The sequence below is a fragment of the Mycteria americana genome, chromosome 1, assembly GCF_035582795.1.
Source record: "Mycteria americana isolate JAX WOST 10 ecotype Jacksonville Zoo and Gardens chromosome 1, USCA_MyAme_1.0, whole genome shotgun sequence".
Lineage (NCBI taxonomy): Eukaryota > Metazoa > Chordata > Aves > Ciconiiformes > Ciconiidae > Mycteria > Mycteria americana.
The window spans coordinates 80,955,866-80,975,749 of NC_134365.1; the positions used below are offsets into that span (position 1 = coordinate 80,955,866).

Below are 19,884 nucleotides of genomic sequence, written 5' to 3' on the forward strand. Positions count from 1 at the left end.
AGTGGCAGCAGGGGCACACCCTGCTTCATGCTGCCCTGCTGCCTGCCCTGCGCTCTGCCTAACACCATGGGCCCACGCCAAGGGATGGGCGGCTGACTTGCTCTTCACGCCCAGTCAGCCCCCGTCTCCTTTGTTAATACAGCTGGGTGTTGGCTTTTATTTGGATGTAAGTTGTCCTGGTTTCGGCTGGGATAGAGTTAATTTTCTTCCTAGTAGCTGGTATAGTGCTGTGTTTTGGATTTAGTATGAGAATAACGTTGATAACACACTGATGTTGTAGTTGTTGCTAAGTGCTTACACTGGTCAATTATTTTTCAGCTTCTCATGCCCTGCCAGCAAGAAGCTGGGAGGGGGCACGGCCAGGATAGCTGACCCAAACTGGCCAAAGGACTATTCCATACCATATGACGTCATGCTCAGTATATAAACTGGGGGGAGTTGGCCGGGGGGTGGAGACCGCTGCTCAGGGATGGGCTGGGCATCAGTCGGTGGGTGCTGAGCAATTGCATCGTGCATAACTTGTTTTGTATATTATTGTATTATTATTATTATTATTATTATTATTATTATTTTCCCTTCCTTTTCTGTCCTATTAATCTTTCTTTATCGCAACCCATGAATTTTACTTTTTTTTTTTCCCAATTCTCTCCCCCATCCCACTGCGGGGGGAGTGAGCAAATGGCTGTGTGGTGTTTAGCTGCCTGCTGGGTTAAACCACAATATAAGTGCTGTAAAAGACTGAGCCTATCATCTCATTTCACATCAGATGGCCAAAATGGGGCAATTCCTAATGTTTCGTTGTGATTCTTGCATTCTTAGTGCTTTTTTTCTGAAATTTTCAGCTGCATTTGTTTAAGAAAATGTTTATTTCTAGTTTTTGGAAATGTAGAGGAATGGTTTTGGTAGCCAGGTTTCCCGCTTTTGGTAAACTGGTAAAATTATTTTCACTGTTAAAAGAAAAAGCTGTAAGAGAATGTGAACATTTAAGGTGTCACCTGTTAACTGTATCACACAGTGAATAAACTATGGGACTGAATACTAAAAGCAAGCACAAATATTACCTGGGCTATGCATTAGGCAGAGTCCCAGCTGCCACCTGCCTTTGCTTACATAGTGGTGGTGGAAGAAGCCAAGCTTAAAGAAGCTCAGAACAAAGGCTAAAGTTCTGGCTGGGGTGGTCATAACTGGAGGGTGAGGAAAATGTTTTTTCACCGGGACTGTTGGGATAGTGTTAAGGCTTAGGGGTGTCGGGGTACTGGAATGATAGTGAATGTGGAGATCTGCGCAAGAGTACTGTGGTGAGATAGGCATAAATGATTACGGGAATATGAGAAGGGCTGATGTGATATATAATATGAGCAGGGCAGAAGAGATAATATGGGATGACACAATTGCCCTGGTCCAGTCACTGTTGTTTCTTTCCCCTCTTCCTACCTCTTCTTTGTAGGGTGGGCACCCATCCTCCCTGGAGAGAGAGCAGATGCAACTCAGCCAGGCTGATGAGGTGCAGGGAAGCCAAGGCCCATCAAAAGCCATGCAGAAACCACTGCTGCTGGCTAGGAGAGAGCCAGCCTCGCCCAGCGGCTGATGTGCTCCCCTCCCCACTGAGATGGGAAGGAAGGGAGGCCGAGAGAGGGGAGGATGGCTGGACCTCATCAGCCCTGCGTCAGGGTGCTAAGTCGCTAAAGGTGTTTTCCTACCTCTGCAGAGCACCTCTCTGCTTGGGAGCTAGGGCCCTACTGGGTGAGACACCTGGGTGCAGATGAGAGGAACTTCAAATATAAGTATGTAAGTAGACTTGTGGGTATTCACGCTCACATACACTCACATATAGTTAAATCCCTTGCCCCCAAACTAGTCATCGTAAACCAGTCTTGGAGAGTCCAGGAGCATGGCTCCTGACCCACCTTGCTTGGTGGCAGCAACGAGGTCAAGGGGACTGCCCCCATCTAATCAGGACTTTGCACCGATGTGACACGATGCAGGTGCAGACGGGTCAGGGCTATTCCTGTGCTGTGTTACCCCCGTGCACAGCTTCTGCCTTAAGCCCTAGCCAGGTCCTTCTGAGGAACCTGCAGCTACATATTTAATATACCAGGCAGTTTCAAATAATCCACTTATGTCAAGCATTGAATATACAGAGTAAGTCATAAATGAAAAGCAAAATATTTGCCAAAGCCCTCAAGTTGCTTGGGTCACGATAATACAAACATTAGATTTATATATTTTAATGTAGATGCATACAACCGTACACTGGTTCAGGTATGTTAATTTAGTTACAGGCTGCAGGACACTACAGAGGACTTGTGTTATATCCACCTTAGAGGCAAAATAAAGAATTCACTTACACAACTAACACATTAAAATATACCTTTATTTTAATAATATTTTCAATGATAAAATTCCATGTGGTAGACACGTATGTTGGTTGAAAGGTAAATTAAAACTCTTCTGGGGTGGTGATATACTGCAAATTCACACTTTCAGAATAATAAAACACTCCAGAGAGGAGTGAGAAGTCCGTTACACAGAAGCGGAAAGGATGCAAATTGAAGTTAAAGGTGCTGATCCAGTGGAGCTAATTTTAAAATTTGTCCAAGACTGATGGATAATGTCAAATCCACCAGACAATTACATTATGGCAAGCACTGGTTAGGCTCTAGTCCTACAGACACCATGCACTTTATCTTTAAACATTTCATTTACGTTTAAACACTGCCAGTCCTTCCTTAAAAGCCACTGAGGCTACTAATGAGTGTGACTTTAATCATGTGTGTGCATATTGCAGATTAGGAACTCAAGTTTGTAAACCGAACTATGCCAACAATAGTTTTTTCTTTCCCCAAAATAATTACATTGCTTTCATACTGTTGTTTTGTTATTTTGGCAGGAATCAAGCAGTTGTTCAGGTAGTTGAAAGAAAGGTCTTTTATTATTAGGTTACAAAAGCACACGGTACAGCCTACAGCTGGTGGTGTTGGATTGGGATTGCCTTCCCATAGCCTTGGTCTCAGTAACAGTTGCGAGGTGCAGTTCCCACCAGATAGGAGCATTATTTTTGTGTTAAATTAAATCTTGGTGGCAATTAGCAAAGGCAGAGAAGCGACACTGAGTTCAGTGCCAAGCTTTCAATGACGCTGGGCATCGTGTGTGAGTGGAGAACCGGCTTGTTCAGAAGCTAGCACGCACCAGCAAGGTTTCGTTTACAGACAATTCTGTCGGAGACAATAGTGTGGCTTCCTTGCTGACTTGACTTGTCAAATACGAAAATAGTAAGTCTGAAATCTCAAAGTATGTTTCCGTCTCCTTTTCACTTGTTTTTGCTTAACCCGAGTCACCTGTTAACTTTTGGTCTGGGATGCTTTTACTTGGCTCCCGCCACAAGGATAAAGGCAGCTGGCGAGGGCCGTTTCCCGCCTGTGACTCACTGCTCGGTGCCCTGCGGCCGACAAGGGGCTGCAGTTTTGGGGGGGCGATGTCTGCGAGCCCACAAAGCAAGCCACGGGAGAACAGCGTGGCCCTGCCGGGGGTGGCTTTATTGGGCAGTCTGGGACGCAGACCCAGCACTTTGGGGTTTGGCGGGTTTGCCTTAGGACAGAAAAATTAATATCCGTAATTAAAAAAACCAGGTGAACGCTGCTTTGCCCCCGCCCCGAAGTCCCCCGTGCGCGCTCGCCGCCGCTCTAGCGAGGCAGCTTCCAGGAGGGCTGAGGCGAGGGCCGGCCCCCCCCCGCGGCGCAGGGCCCTGCAGGCCGGGGGGCGGAGGGGAGAGGCTTCTCAACCGCCATCCCCTCACCTCCCTTCCCTTCCCGGCCGCAGCGACCCGGCCTCTAAGCTGAGCCCCGCCCGCCCGCCGTGCTGCGCCGCGCCGGGCGGGGCCTGCCCGTGACCCGGGCGCAGACGCCGGCCGGCGCAGCCGGAAGCCCCGTCGGCGGGCGGCGGTGGCGGCCGGGGGAGCGGTGCTGCCCCCCGCGCTGCAGGAGGCGGGGGAGGAGGTCGCCGCCGCCGCCATGGGAGCGGAGCAGAGCGCGGAGGCCGAGAGCCGCTCGGGAGAGCCTAGCGCCTCAGGTCGGTGGCCGTCGCGCTGCGGGGCGGGAGAGGAGAGGGCCGCCCGTTGGCGGGCGGTGGCCGGGAGGGCGAGGGCCCCGGGAGCGGGGTTCCCCGTCCCTCCGGCGCGGCGGGGGTGCCTGCGGGAGGCGGATGTGGTTCCGTGGCGGCGCCCCGCTGCAGGGGCCTGGCGCGGCGGTAGCGGAGGAGGCGACGGGGGGAGGGTGTTGCTGTGGAGAAGTGGAAGGTTTTTCTTTGCGAGGCAGCAGCTGGCGGCGCCCGGCCCTTCCTCTGGGGCGGGCGGGGAGGGCGCCGGGCCCGCTTCGGGCGGCGAGGTGGGCACCACCCGGGTGGGGGGAGGCAGAGGCGGCGGGGTGCGTGCACCCCAGAGCCCGGGCGAGGGCCCATCTCCCGCTGTCGGGGCACGGGAGGGAGGGAGCGAGCAGGGTGCAGAGCTCGGGGGAGAGTAAGGAGGAGGGTGTCAGTGGTGCAGGTGTTTCCTTTGAGTACCTCCCTGTGAGTGATAGCAAGGAATGTACAATGCTGAAACAACTGTCTCAAATGTACTTGAAATTAAGCTGTTGACCCAAACCTTTCCTGTGAAGATATCTAATAATATAAAAGATCCTTACTGCGGTGGGATGCTGACAAATACAGTGTTTGGTTTTTTTACCTTCCTCATTAAAACAAAAGCATGTCAGGTTATCCCTGGAGTGAGAAGGCAAGATGTCTTTTCATCAGCTGATTTTGAAAAAAAATCACTGAAAGTAATAGATTCACAAGGAGAGGCTGTGAAGGGAGAGCACCGTCCTTGAGTGATCTCAGAGATGTGTTCATACTATAGAGGATGTACCTCTACTATGTTAAACATGGTAACATTTGCTTAGGGATAAATTCTGGTGGAATCTTCTTATTAATTTGATCTCCTCCCTGCCATATCCTTCCAGCATCTCCATCGCCAGCCAAGCAACGAGCAAAAATGGATGACATTGTAGTGGTAGCCCCAGGAACGCAATCTTCCCGGAATGTCAGCAATGATCCAGATGTCATAAAACTGCAGGAAATCCCAACTTTCCAGCCCCTTTTGAAAGGTGATTGTTCTTCCTCTGTTTTTAAAGGCCTTTTTTTGTACCTAATGGAGTGTGTGCTTTGTGTGTCCTGAGGTTCCTACTGAAGTTCACATTTCTGTCCCTATTTTTCACTACCCCCTTGTTTTAAACCTTACTTTCTTTTGTTCTTTCATAATTATTCCCAGCCTTCTAAACAGTGGGTGAACTGGTTTAGAGGTGTACTAGTAATGTTCTCTGCAGTGAAACCATGTACTGTGGAGACAGTACAGCTCCAAGCTTGCCCTGTACCACTGGTTCATGAGAAATGCCATGTTACATTCTTATATATAATGGACTGTAGTCTCCAGTTTTGCTCTAGGCTCTTAAAAACGTCTGTGCGTTACTCTCTCGGAGTCATAGCTACCTGTGTATGGATTCAGTTGCCTGAAATCAAGATATCTTGTGGGGGTTTCCAACCTAGAGCAGATTTTGTTCTTGTTTTTGGGGATGGATTGGGGGGGTGGACTGAGGCTTCCATGGGTCCTTAAGCCCTGTGTTGACAACATCCCTTTATATTAGTGGACTTATTAAATTCCCACGGTGTCTTTCTTTCTTTGTTTCTTTTCCTCCCAGTCTTTTTTTCTTTCTTCCTCTGCACCCATTCTTTGTTCCTTCTATTCTGTTCAAAGGGAAGTGAAGATTTAAATCAGAGTTGTCAAACATACAGTTTACCAAAAACTGTGCATTTTGTGGCTACCTCTTTTTCTGGAGACTGCGCAGTGTCCTTAGTATCTGAAAGTCCCTTAGGAAGGAGGATATCTGGAGCAGCCTGCATGAATGGATTTAGTAAAAGCAGTCTGCTCCTGGCCTCCTCTCCCTGGAGCAGTGTGGGTCAGCAAACTTGTGTGAATGCGCTGTGTAGCAGATACTCAGTGAGCCGATGTTTTTTTGAAAATTAGAGGCCTACCGTGCATATGTACATTGGCTGCAGCACTTGCTCGTGTCTTGTAGGCCTGCTGTGACAGAGAGGAAGGAGCCGGGATGTTTAGCCCTCCTTGCTACTGGAAGAAATGGTGTGGTCTTGTACAGCTGAGGGTTTAGGCACAACTGGTCTGAGTGTCACTGATTCATGCATGGCTGCTGGGAAGATCATGGCAGCCACTTTGCCCTGCAGGCATCACTAAAGGTGATATAACATCACAACATGGCTTTTTGGACAGGAACTGTTTACTTATTTTTTTTGTGTCTGCTGCATGAGGACCCTGGAATATGACTAGAACTTGTGGACACTATGATAGCCCAATGGGCCAAATATTTGGCATTTTATTGGGTACTGCTGGATAGGGGTCTAGATGTGCACAGCACTGACTACTGTTTCCAGCAGAAAGGGCAGAAAGATAAGGAGGCCGCTAACCTGGAGAAAAGCAAACGTGGATATTTTTGGGCCTGGTACTGCAGTCCCTCTTGACCAGGGAGAGTGTGTGTATGTGTTGGCTATACTATATATATTTCTTTTAAATTTTACAGAGGGTGATGTAGAAATCTGTGTTTGATTTGTTCCTGACACTTTCATTGCCATTTTAGAATGGACTGAAGATTGCTGATGTTGGTGCAGTGCTCACGTCAGCAGCAAGCTGGGTCATTACCTGTGGATGGAACATGGTTTGCCTGAGTCCTGTCTTGTACAAAAGGCAGAACCAGGATCTTGCCAGTGGCAGTTCGGGATGTAAATGCTGGAACCCAAATCCACAAAAGAAATAGGGAAGTTTTCATCTGAGAGACCAAATTTAGAAGATGCGTTAACATCTGGCACCGAGGTTGTTGTGCATGTATAAGAGCACGATGACGAAGAGTTTCAGTTCCACCCAGCCTCGAACTGTGGTGAGCAAATCTGGGTTGCATAAGAGCTGTGGAAGTCCTGGGAAGCAGGACTGGTGATTGCTTCCAGAGGCAGTGTTCCTGTATGGGTGGTTGAGGAGAAAGGATACAGGGCTGAGGTGGGAAGTAAGAAAGGAGAGAGAGCAGCAGTCATGTGGCTGAGGTAGAAAGGCTGGAAGACACTGCCGAGTTGGCCAGTCCAGGTGCTTTAACTCGTAAACATGCATGCGTTAAGTTGTTTGGTGGGAAGTCGTCTTGGTCACTGAGTTGCTTTTTCTGGTCTTATTTTGGACCTGGAGCTGCATATGTATGATAGAAACTTTCTTTTCTATTTCTATCCCTTAGCCTGCTAAGAGTTTACCTACGAGTCTCTTGAGATGTGGTGACATCTAGTGACTGGTCGGGAGTATTGCATGCTTCATCCCGTTCACTTTTGTGAACGGTTTTTTCCAGCCTCTAATACTTGCTCTTGCTTGAACAACAGGATTGTGATACTTGTGTTCACTACAGAAAGCACTGTGGTCTGTTGAGTGAGTTGAGTCTTAAGAGACCCCAGATCTGCCACAGGCTGGCTTGAGAAGCTGTTCTGTTTTGGACTGGTCTCTTTTCTGTATTCTTCACATGCAAGATCATGTTCCTGGAATGGATGAAGGATACTAGAGATCTTTTAGGATTTAATCCTAAAACTTGTGTCTTCTCATCTAACAGCTTGGAAAGCTGAAGATGTGAACTCATAGCCCTTGTGAGCTTCATTCTTTTCAGTTTCTCCTTGACTAAGCAAAGCCAGGGGTTTTTATTTTGCTTTTAAGTCTCAGAAGAAGCCTAATAGTTAAATCGATGGACTGAGGAAGCACATGGTCATGAAGAGACTGCATGTTCTTGAGAGACAAAGCACTTAAGAGCCAAAGCACTAGTCTCTCCTAGCCATACCTAGTTGAGCTTGTGATCAATGAAGGTGGAGGTCTTTAGCATTGTACACCCTACCAAAGAAAATGCCAGTGTCATGTCTGTTACATCTTTCATACTAGGCTTTCCTTGACTTCTGCAGCAGAAATTGCACCTCAGAGTTACAGCTATGATTGTGTGGGGTCCTTCTGAGTAATGTTTGCCTTCTTCAAAGTACTGTTGTGGTTACTGAGCATGCATAATAAGCAGTGTTTCAGAGGTCAGCATTTAAGCATTTGCTGATTCCAGTGTTTGAACCTGTCGGACAGCCATTCGGTGGGGTAGGCACTACTGTCTTGAAGTTGTTGTGTAGCACCTACTATGGTGAGTCAAGGACTGGAGTGTCTTTTTTTCTTAATGCCAGGGACTGTCTTCTCTGGTGCTGTATTCACGTAGACAGAAAGGGGAGAGCGTCCCACACGTGGTGGGTTTAGGAAAGCATTCCAGCGGATGCCTGTTGTATTGCCATTTGTAAATGTCAAATCCCAATCCCACTCAAACTGAGAGGAGAGAAAAACTACTCTTGAGGAGTACAGCTGGGAGTAAAGTGCCTGATTGTTGTTCTCCAGAAACTGCTACATATTTGGGGTGTTCTGGATTTGTTTTTTTTTTTCTGTATGTAAAAAGCCTTCTATGAGAAATGCTAGCAGGGAACTTCAGTGCTTGATGAAATGGGAGTGGGGTTTTTTTTTGTTTGTTTGTGGGTGTGTGTTTTTGTTTTGGTTTTTTTTTTTTTTTAAGTGGGGAGGCAAGTTTATAATCTAGACTCCTGGGAGCAACAGAGGAAGTCTCCAATATTCTCCCTGGTTGCAAGCATTCCCTGCAGAGATCGCTTTTTAAGTGATACAGAACAAAACGTGAAAATGTGATATGCTGTTTCTTTCCTTTATGTGGCTTCCTGAGGATATTTGCATGAAAATGAAGCTTCTGTCTGTTCAGTGTCCCTGGTTCTTGCAGTCTGTTCATAGTGTGAAGTCATAGCCAGCTGTATATAAAATCAAAGTCATCTTCTGTGAGTAATCCAAAATAGTATTACTTGTGTAGCTTATGAACAAAGCAGCCCATCTGATGAAGATGTTTGGAAAAAACCTTAAAATCCAATTTTCTGTGTAGTCATGATTACAGAAGGTTGATAAGGTACCACAGTGTGGGAGTTCTCTTAGAAAGGCTCTTACTGGATCTATAAAGTATCACCTCTGACCAGGGATTCGGCTTTTATGACCAGGGGATCCTCTTTGAGGATTAAGGACTGCTGGTGAAAGATGGGATCCACTTGACTAAGTGGGGTTAGAGCATCTTTACCAACAGGTGGGCCAACCTGAAAACAAGAGTGTTAAATTAGGAACAATGGAGGAAGGAGGCTACAACCACAGTTAAGTGAAGAAGCAGTGGACAGGGTTGAAAAGCAAAGGGTGAATATTCTTTTTTCTTTTTTTTTTTTAAATGCAGTTTTTCTGGGTAATTAAAGTAAGATGAGTGGGGTAAGGAATTAAACATTGTTACGAAGCTTCCTGAAAGCTTTTGAGAAAGGTGCTTAGGTTTTAAGTTTGTGTCATGGAAACAAAATGCTCATTGCATTTTTCCAGAGAGCATCAGCATCTCTCTCAAGCCTCAGTAAAGATTGAAGTCTGTCTTTCTGGTAGCAGTGAAGTGTTATGGTAAACAAAAAAGATGGTTACATATAAAGGACCTATTGGTGTGTGTTAGTAATACAGGAGAAACTGATCAAGAATTAGTCATCCAACTGCAAATATAATTCCTATTCTGTGCCAAGGTCAGCAAGACCTAAGCAAACAAAATGTTGGGACCTTGACAGTAGGAACAAAAACTTTGACTGATGTATCTGTTAAATTAAAAATCAAATTTAAAAGGGATGAGACCCACATTCTTTCCTTCCTTGACTGATTAGTTCTGAGAAAGGGAGCCAGACATGGGTGAGGTTGGAGTGTGTGTGTCTGAGGCTCTGTTTTGTGCAGCTGTCTTGTAAGTTGCATGCTCTAGAGTTCCTAAGACAAAGTAAATCTCATGGGTCTTTTTGAAGGAAGTCAATGTAATTGATACCCATTTGTGACTATGTCTTCTTGCAGGAAAAATTATTTAACTTTCATTGCCAGTGATTTAAATGAAAACCAAGAGGTTCTAAAGTTTGTATTAGAAGAAAAGTCTTGTTGCTTCTTAGTTACTTAGCAGAAACTGTCACATAGATTCTAGGCTACATCAGTGGTTTCTGGCAGTATTTAATGTCAGGTTGGTCATCTGTTTTGGAAACTCGAGATACAAAAGGGTACATTAAAGAAATGGACTTGTCTGTATGATGGCGACCAAAAGATTTCCAAACAGCAGTCCTTCCAGGCATGTATCTAAAACAGAAACTTGAAAGAAATGAAGTCTAGAATGGAATCATAGAATCTCAGAAAGGTTTGGGTTGGAAGGGACCTTTAAAGATCATCTAGTCCAACCCCCCTGCCATGGGCAGGGACATCTTTCACTAGACCAGGCTGCTCAAAGCCCCATCCAACCTGACGGTGAACACTTCCCATGATGGGACATCTACAACTTCTCTGCACAACCTGCTCCAGTGTCTCACCACCCTCATCATAAAAAAATTTCTTCCTTCTATCCAATCTAAACCTACCCTCTTTCAGTTTAAAACCGTTGCCCCTTGTCCTGTCACTACAGGCCCTGGTAAAAAGTCTCTCTCTGTCTTTCTTATAAGCTATATTTGTCCTATGGAGGCTTGTTTTGGAAATAAATTTGTTCCTACTTATGGCTAGAATTCTGTACTGGTAAAAGATCTTCGGCATGAAGAAGCAAAAGAAAGAGGTTACTGTCTCACTGCAAAGACACTCTGTGAGCAGCAGAAGCTTCCCTACATTGCTGTGCCTCCCCCCGTCCCCCTAGGATTTTGCAATTAGTTTGCTCTCCAGTCTTGTTTCGTGGCTCTTGTGGTCACCCCAGTGGTATTGTGAGCATTTGAGACTTCCGGACTGGCTGACAAAAGGTGCCAGAAAGGCAGTGACTTTCTGCTTCTGCTGGCCAAACTCCATCAGTTGTTAATTTTGAAGTATGTCTCTTGTCACTTCCAAGTCTGGTGATCAATCCCTTTAGTGTTACTGTGCTACTTGTAGCAGACTTGCAGACTGTAACCTGGTTTTTGAAAAGGGAATGTCATAGTGAATGGTCTTTGTGCTTTATTGAGAGACACCTCTGGAATATGTGAAAATGAAGGTGTTTTAGTAGCCCGTGGCTTTGGTGACTTTGAAGTTGGTAACTTTGAAGTTGCATTCCGTTTGGTTTGGTGCTAAGTTAAAAATTCAAGTAACGTGCAGGCATGGGAAGAGAAATTATTCTTGTTTTCGAGACCAGTTCTTCACACTGTGTAAGAATGACTTTCAGTTTCTTGTATTTGGTGCTTGCTGCACAGTAGTTCATTGAATGCCCAGGGTGGCAGCTTGCCCCAGTTGAAAGGGGGACTTACTCCTTGCTGCTTTTGCTTCTGGCCATGTGGGCATGCCTCCTCTGTCGCTCTGGCTCTGGTATTTGTTGGGCTCTTTGGTAGAAGACGTATCTTTTACTGGTTAGTTCCATGCCAGGCTGGTGAGCGGTGCCACCTTGCAGGAGAGATCAGTGAATGCTAGAGTTGGTGTCTGATAATTGACAGGAGCAGAGGTGAAGGAGGAGCCCAGGGCATTAGATCCCCTTTTCAGTTAGCAATCTGTTAAATTGACTCAAGTCTGGTGACTTCATTACATCTTGATACTGTGTTGGTACTGATGTTGAAAGAATTAGCTTAAACTGCCTGTTCCCTCTGTATCTAGTAATGGTATCGTGCAGAGGACTCTACGATGCACGTTGTGAAGTAGCTACTGCTGGTAAAATGTGATTTGTCTGTTCTGGGATGAGCCCGGGTTGTCTGTCCAAAATGCTTCCTGAACACATCTCTTTACTGTGGAAACTAGCTCTGCATGTAGGGCCTTCTGTCTTAGTTGTGTGGTGTGGCTGTGCTTTGTTTCCTCTTGCTTTCATGTTTTGGGTTTCTCCAAGGTGATGGACTATCTTCTGCTGCTGCTGATTTTACTCTGTTAGGGACAATGTCTTCTCAGAATTTAGGAAGACAAATTCATGCCCAGGTGGTAACTTAGGTGACTTATGAAATGAAAACTGGAATCCACTCTGTGTGCCAGGCAGGTGCCTTCTGGCTCCTCCTCAGCTGGTCTGTTTGGTTGAACATCCTGATGGTAGACACGTTTTTAATGCATTTGGTTTGAAGACCTGTGCTGTGGTCCACCAGGGCTGCTCACTGGGTGGCAGTGTAGAGAAGATCTTCCTCTAGGTGAGCATTCTTGTACATTACAGTTAACACATTTGTAACTAAAACAACACCCTCAGTAACTTAAAACAAACTTTTGGTAACCAGTCCCCTGTGAATACTGGCAGGTCTTTTGTGCTGCCATTTTCCTTGCCCTTTCCTCCTCATTTGGAGGAAGCGGTTTCCAATATGATGGTAGCATCCCTTGGAAGCATAAGTGGTACTGAGTGATTCAGGATGCCATATGTACCATGAATTGGCTGAATATGGGCTTGTGGTTATTTAGAGATAATTCAGCAGCCCTGTTTGTGTTCTCATTTATCTATGGAGGAAATCTTAATGAAACTAAAAAAATCATTTTCATGCTAGATATTTAATTGTTGAAGCTGTTGCTGATCGCTGCTTGGCCTGTTGGACAAGAACGTGATGGTACTTTTTGTTTTGTCTGGCAGCCTTAGGCTTGTTGTATGCAAGTTCCCTTGAGTGCGAGGGTCATTTCTGTGTATTATAGGCAATGTGCTGAGATGTAACTGGAAACTGTGTCTTATGAACAGTTCAGGAATGGGTCCTGTGCTGAGACTACTAATTGCATTTGCCATCATATGCAGGATGTCTTCTGTCAGAGGAACTCCTCATCCCTCCAGCACTGAGAGTAATGAAGGTAGCAAGGGATGCTGAGGCTCTTACTTCAGGCTCACCTGAATTCCCAGGTGAGGAGGGGTGGCTTCTCTGCAGACCTGTGGCAAGTTACTTGTAGTCTACTCCATTCCTTTGTCTGTGAAACACACCTGGTGTGCATATTGTAGCTTGTAGCCATATGAAGGTTTTTGTGTGGAGCTCATTAGCATCCCCTAGCCCAATATAACTGGATTCTTGTCCTACAAATACTATTGCTGGTTTTGTAAGAATAGCAAAGCACAGGAAGAGGTTGCTCAGTAGGGTTGTGGCATTTCTGTCCTTAATGTTTTTAAGGACATGTTAAGCAAACATCTACCAGGCATGAATTAGAAGTAAATTAATAAATTATGGATAACCCACTGAGGTCTTTCCTTACCATGCTGCCCATTATGCATATTTACATTGCTTCATTATTTATCAAAAAAGGTATTTCACAAAGCAAAAACCGAGACCTTTACTCTGAAGAGTCTAGGGTATAGTTTACCTGGCAGTAGTGTAAGAAGGAGACCAAAGTTATGTGACAGAAAGAGTCTTGCAAGATAGGTCCAGTGTGAGGAGTGTCCTTTTTGTCTCAATATGGTTTGAAGTGAAAACTTGGCAATGATACTTTTATTACAGCTGGTGCACCTCTTCAGCAGAGAAGCATAGGGAGATGCTGAGAAATCTCCTGTGGGAGAGAACAGTGGTGAAATTTGTGCTGCTGTGCCAATCTTCTGTTGTCCTCCGATCACAGGAAACATAAGCTTGTGTTAGGCAGCTTGGAAGGATTGTTTATCGCTGTATAATTTTTTTGGATAACGTCACTATTCAGGCAGAAAACTACTTATCTGAAAAATATCAATGTATTTATCTTTCTGGGACAGCATGTAGAGGAAGGATGGATTTTTAGAGTCCGAGCCTTTAAAGCAATAGGTTTTGTCACATCTCGCTCCTCAGTATTTTCTGGTGACTGACTTACATCCTCTGTTCATTCCCTTACCTCACTGTATGCTACTTCTTCCATTTATTGTCTAGGGAATTTAGCTAATAGCACACATTAGTGAATTTTATTCCTGTAGTTCTCTAGGCATTGTGATACTTCAGTTTTTTTAAATTTTGCCCCTGTGCCTTACTAGGAGTATCTGCTTATGCAGCACTTGGTAGTACTGCTAAGAGTATAGGGCTCTAACAGAATTTGCAACATCCAGGTTTGTTGGATGGACTCCATGCTTAGTGCTCGTAACAAGGTGAAAATGAGCATGCTGGGCAGAAAGAAACACCAAGAATGATAATGTGAGTGCATGTCTACTTGTTTTTTGTTTGTTTGTTTTTTAAGGCTTGTGGACCAATACAGTATTCTGTGTTATAGAGAGCTGCCTCTCTGTTTTGGTTTCATGACATCAAACTAACTCTGAAAACAAAACCTGGGAGATGCCTCAGTTTGAAAGAAAAGCTCCTTTCCTCAAAAAGATAGTTGGAGGAGAGGAGGAGAGTGATGGTGATGTCCTATTTCCATGTGTTCCTCAATGGTTTGTTGACAGTTTGGAGACCTGGACCAATTCATTTTCATGAGTGAGAGGATTTGAGTCTACGGTTAGGTACTATCCAAACAATATACTCAACAATAGTTGGAAGAGTATTAGGGACTGTGGATACTCAGTTGTCTACTTTTTTCCCCCACCTCCCTTGTCAAGCTGTTCCACGCTGTGTGGTATAATGTGTATATTGGCAGATAGAAAGAATGAGTGTGTCTGCCTAGACTACTAGCCTGGTCTCCCCTTTCCTGGGTGAGTACCATTGAGCTCCAATTTCTGCTGAGCTGTATAGTCAATAGCTGTGACTCCTGTCTGAATCTTAAAGCTCCTCAGGCACGTATGGCTCATCCCCACCGTCTTGCTGCATGAATAAGCTTTGCTGGTCATCGCAAGTCACCTGCAGATTCTCCTTCCTTTACCTTCACAGAGCTTCTGTGACAGCTCTCCATCTGGCCTGTACAGCTCTTGGGGTGCAGCTACCCTTTGAATAACATTAGAAGATGTGCTGAGGAAAAATAGCCATGTGGTAAGGAGTTAACCATGTCCTGGCTTATAGACTTGCCACACACTTCGATGAGGAGTATCTGCGTGTTGGCCAGTGTACCTTGAGATCACTGTTAACTGGTTAAAGTGAAATGCAAATGAAACTTTATAATCTGGATGTTATAAATAAGTAGCATAATTACAAATGTCATAGAAAGTGTAATCTCTTTATGCCAGGAGGAGATTGGAAATCAGATGCATCTGACTGCTAAGGTATAGGAGCTAGTGTGCTCTACTGGAATGTTGCTGATGAATCTTTCTAGCACAAGGATAAGCATATGTTGGGAAAGCACTTACAGCACATCTGTGGTTTGGGGTTTTTTGTTTGTTTTTGTTTGTTTGTTTGTGGGGGGTTTTTTTGAGTCTGTGAAGGACTCCAGGCGTCTAAACCTGGATAGATTTTTTTTTTTTTTTCCCCCTCCCTTCTCCCTCTCTCCTTCATGTTTGTGTACTTTTATTCAGCTTTATTGTCTTGCTTATAAGTTAAGACTTGCTCGTAAGACTTGGTTGAGTCTGTGGCTGAAGGGCCAGTGAAATTTCTCTTCCTGCCTTCCCTGTTTGTTTTGTATGTGGGTATCTTTCTTGATGCATCTCCCTCTGTTGAACCTGATGTTTTATATAAATGAAAATTGCATGAAAAGAGATGTTCCTGTTACATACAGCCTAGTCAGATGTTTCTAAATGTATATAGATATTTGGCGTGATTATAGATGTGTATATAGATGTGTATATAGATATTTGGCGTGATTACTCTAAGACTGGTCCTGTAGGGATACTGCAACAGTATTATTCAGTGGACTGAAGTCTGAAAGGTAAGTCTCCTCTGTGTAGGCTGGATAGAGTTGGAGAAAGAGAGTGGGACCTAACGAAAGCCCCCTCCTGGTTCCGTTTGGTTCTCTCCTCTTTAGCTGGCCACTCTGATGTCTACTGCTCCTTTCACTTTTGTTGTATTCTTCCAGCTGTTGATAACATGAAGTATTTATGTTTACTAGATGGGAACTGCTATGTTAGGTGTTGGACGCTTGGACATACATAGAGAAACACGAAGATTGTGCCTGGGATGTTGTCTGTCATACAGGGACTACAGCATTTGTCGATGAGGGAAGGGATGGGAGCTTGGAGTGGTGACTGAGTTCCTGAGGGGAACTCTGACACATGGACAGAAAATTGTAGTGTCTTTAGTTACTATGGCAATGAGCAATATAGACGTGTTCAGATAGAGAGGCACACTAAAATGCCATGGGTGCTGAAACAAAATAGCTGACTCTTCTTAATGAGAAATGTCTGCCATGTTGGAGGAAAGGATGAGTGGTAATTACATATTTGAAACAGCATTTTAATGAGGAATCTCTCTGCTTATAAATATAACAGATTCTCTGTTGCCATCATCAGTGGTTGCTTCAGTTATGAAGAAGTCTTACTTAACTATCTTCTGGTGTTGAAAATCTAAAATAAATCATAAGAAGAAAATGAGCTAGATGTGCCAAAGGTCACTTAGCCGTTACCTCTGGGATGGGTCTGCTGTTAGGAATCTGTGAAACTGTCGATAGAAAGCAGGAAAGAAAGAAGTCTAAAATGCTTCTGAGATATTCCCCGCATCCTCAGAATTCCTACCTCCATCCTCAAAGAAACCCCAACCTCAAAGTGTTTTGGCCTGAAGTCCCTATTCTAGAGCCCTGTAGCTTGACACATTTTCTTCCAGGTGCCTTCCCAGCAAAGATCAGTGAGCTGTACGTTTCCCAGTGGGCACGTGGCTGACTGATGGAAAGCATTGGCCAAGCACGCTATACTGTTTAAATCTCTTTCATCCCCGGTACTGACTTGTAGTTGTGTGCAGTGGCAGGATATTTCTTTAATTTTTTTTTTTTTCTTCTCCCGCACTGTAAATGAAAGGCTGAAGATGCACCAACATGCTTGTTTGCCAACAGGTTTTTTTTGTTGTTTTTTTTTTTTTTCCCCCAAAATTGTACCTACCAATATATGCCTTAACTTTGAATACTGTTCACTTTAAAATATATTTGTGTATGTGTGCATATACTATAAATACATGCTATATATAGTATGTATATACTATACCTACAGATGATGTGTATGTATGGTATGTATTTTCTGTACATACAAACTGTACATGTATAGTTTACTTCTTGTGATTCTGCTTGGCCCCCTGTTAATGTTGTTTTGCTTGGCTGGTGGCTATTTCTGGAATGCTCGTGTCTTGCTGCTAGACCAGCAGCAGTGTTTCAATGGATTGCTTTTGAAAAATGAATGTTTCTGTTTGATCTTAGGCTTTATAGGAGTTAATAAGTTTATCCAAGTCCAGAAGATTATTTGGTTTTAGACCAATCAATTTATTGAGAAAGATTATGATTAACCAACAGGCACAGTGTAAATTATTACACCCTAAGTCTTAGTTCTTGATATCCCCCCCCCCCCCATGGCTGCTGATTGATTCAGTTAACTAACCATGGTCAAGGTAAAGGATGAGTGGATACTTGTGTATCTACTGCCCCTCTGCAGTTAACTGCAATTTATAATGGCACATCATTCAAAAGCTCTGCTCTTGTCTTTATTTCCCTGCCCAGACACTGTTAGCAGAATAAAAAGCAGATTCCAGAAAGTTGTATGAGTAGATAATAACCGCCTTTTCTAATTAAGAGTTTGACTTACTAAAATTATATAAAGATAAAAAGGTTATTAAGGTAGAAGTGAAAAAACAAGTCTACTCAAGCCCTAAACCTTGTTATCAAAGCAGCATGGTGGGAGCTTAGCTTAACCATGTTCTCTCTATATAATTGTGTAAGATGAGATCAACAACCAAGCAATAAAGCACAGGTCAGCAAGCTCATTGTTATAAAACCTTGAAGTTCAGAATCAAATTTGATCTGCCTCTATTTCTTTCTTAGGGCAGCTTAACAAAAAGGAAAATAGGAGTTTAGTGGTTCATTTGGCTTGAACAGTGTGGTTTGACATACTGAATTTTGTAATATTCCCTCTATTTTCCATGTGGGGCTGGGCATGCTATGCTTGGCTTAGTTGTCAGCAGGCTTGCACACGTAAACCAGAAGATGCACAATTACAGATTACGTATTGAATCCTGATACGCAGATGATCTGCTGGAGATACTGCTTTTCAATTTGCACTAGTAACAAAATTACTAGTAGTAATGCTTAGTAGGAAGTGGAATTGCTGCCTGTTGTAGTTGTGCGTAAGCACCACTCTACCAGTGTGCTGTACAGCTGAACTTGGAAGCCTACATTATCCTGAGGTACTGGTCAGAGAAGAGACTACATTAGTCAAGGATAAGGGGCAGGAGCAGATGTATGCGCTTGTAAAGCAATGGTTTGTTTCAGTAACATGTTCAGGGTGAAATTGCGACTTTGCTGAAGACGAGGGCAAAGCTCCTGTCGGTTCCAGCAGAGCGAAGATTTTTTTTGTCCCCAAATAGTGTGCTTTTCTATATAGTTTAAGTTCATATGGTAGAGTGCTATGGTTGATGTTTAAAGTTTAACAGTAATAAACATGTTCTGGAGACAGTGAGGAAAGTTGCACAATGAGGTGGTTAGACTTGACGCCCCGTCCACCTTCACACCCTTAAGCTAGATCCACAAAGGATCAGAAGATGGGGACATCCTTAGGGGTTTTGTGCTCACTTGCCTGTTCATGCACTCTGTGTTAAATAACCATGCGACAGAAGGCATTTGTAGCTCAGGAAAAGGGATTGGAGACCAGGATCCCCACTACCTCGTTCACTCTGGCTCCCCATTACCCCCTTTTATTTATCCACCTTCCTCTTGGCTATTCCTTGGCCATGCATGCTGAGCTAAGCAGCTCCAGACAGCCTTTGGCATGAGAGAGGTGCTGCTGAGACGGAGCTACTTAGCCTCCACAAAACTGTGGTCATCCTTGGCATACCCTGTAGCAGGACTTTAGTGCATGGTGAGATTTTTTTTTTTTTTTTTTAAATGGTGGAAACTCTAACTTGCAGCAATCTTATGACACTTGAGAAGTTCTGAAGATTGCACGGTAGTGATGTGAGTACCTTTTGTGGGCTGATGTCCTCGATGCTTGTGGAGTTCTTTGTTTGAGGTTTTCTTCTTATGCGTGTGTGAGTGGTTGAGTTCCCTGCGTACTTTTACCTTTGTTGCACACGTCTACATCTCTCATGTTCCAAAATGTTTACTAACTGTAATTCTGACTCATAATTTCAGAGAAGACATGTGATATGCAGTGGTTGGCCTTGATGTGTTCATTAAATGTAAAATGTCATGCAGTGTGATATCTCCTGTCTGATTGACTCTTGTATTAGAGATCCACTTTGAGCCGGTTTGAGGTGCTGTATCCAATGTTTTTTCACTTGGTAAAGAGTTGAAGGGCAAAAGTAAGTGCACGTGCTGTTATGAGAGGTATTTGTTTATGAGGTTAAGAGCAAACAGTGTAAATACTAGGCTGCAGTTCGAATTCACTTGTGTGGTTTCTTTCCTTTCAGTAGCTGGTGCCTATGGAAATTATACTCTTGAAATGGTAGGTGAGTCTGTTCTAATGCAGTGAAAATTGGGACTTTATGATCACAGGCTGCAGTTTTCTAATTGATACAGTTGGGATATCCCTTAGAAGTCACTTGTGTAACTTGCACAGACAGAAATATCGGCGTGCTGACTGCAGTTCAGTGTTGCAGTAAAAGACCTGAGAAGCTGAGTCAATGAAACTGGATTCTTTCCACCATGTTATATCAGCCTGGCAATGATGCATGGCACCCAAGGGAAAGGTGTAACAGCGGGTGGAGTACTGCCTTTGAATCTGCCTGCTGAGCTGCGTCTGGGGAGTCAAGGGGACAGTGTCATGCGCTGCTAGTCAGTAACTCTGCTGCTGCGCCTCATTACTCCTGAGACATGAAATGCACAGGTTTCCCTTGCGCAGCAAT

General features: G+C 44.3%; 1 protein-coding gene across 3 annotated transcripts in view; it reads left to right on the forward strand.

The window, feature by feature from the left end:
• Window positions 1-3,798: 3,798 nt before the first annotated feature.
• BORCS5 (BLOC-1 related complex subunit 5) overlaps window positions 3,799-19,884 on the forward strand; it is a 77,851-nt gene continuing 61,765 nt past the window's right edge. For 2 of the 3 annotated variants that reach the window (XR_012776510.1, XM_075507995.1), the window contains exons 1-3: window positions 3,799-4,068; window positions 4,995-5,138; window positions 12,837-12,938. Coding sequence is in view for 2 of the 3 variants with exons in the window: in XM_075507995.1 (XP_075364110.1) it covers window positions 4,011-4,068; window positions 4,995-5,138; window positions 12,837-12,938 (304 nt within the window). In the remaining variant the exon portion in view is untranslated. The remainder of the gene's footprint in view (window positions 4,069-4,994; window positions 5,139-12,836; window positions 12,939-19,884) is intronic. The other variant, XM_075507981.1, reaches the window with a different exon arrangement.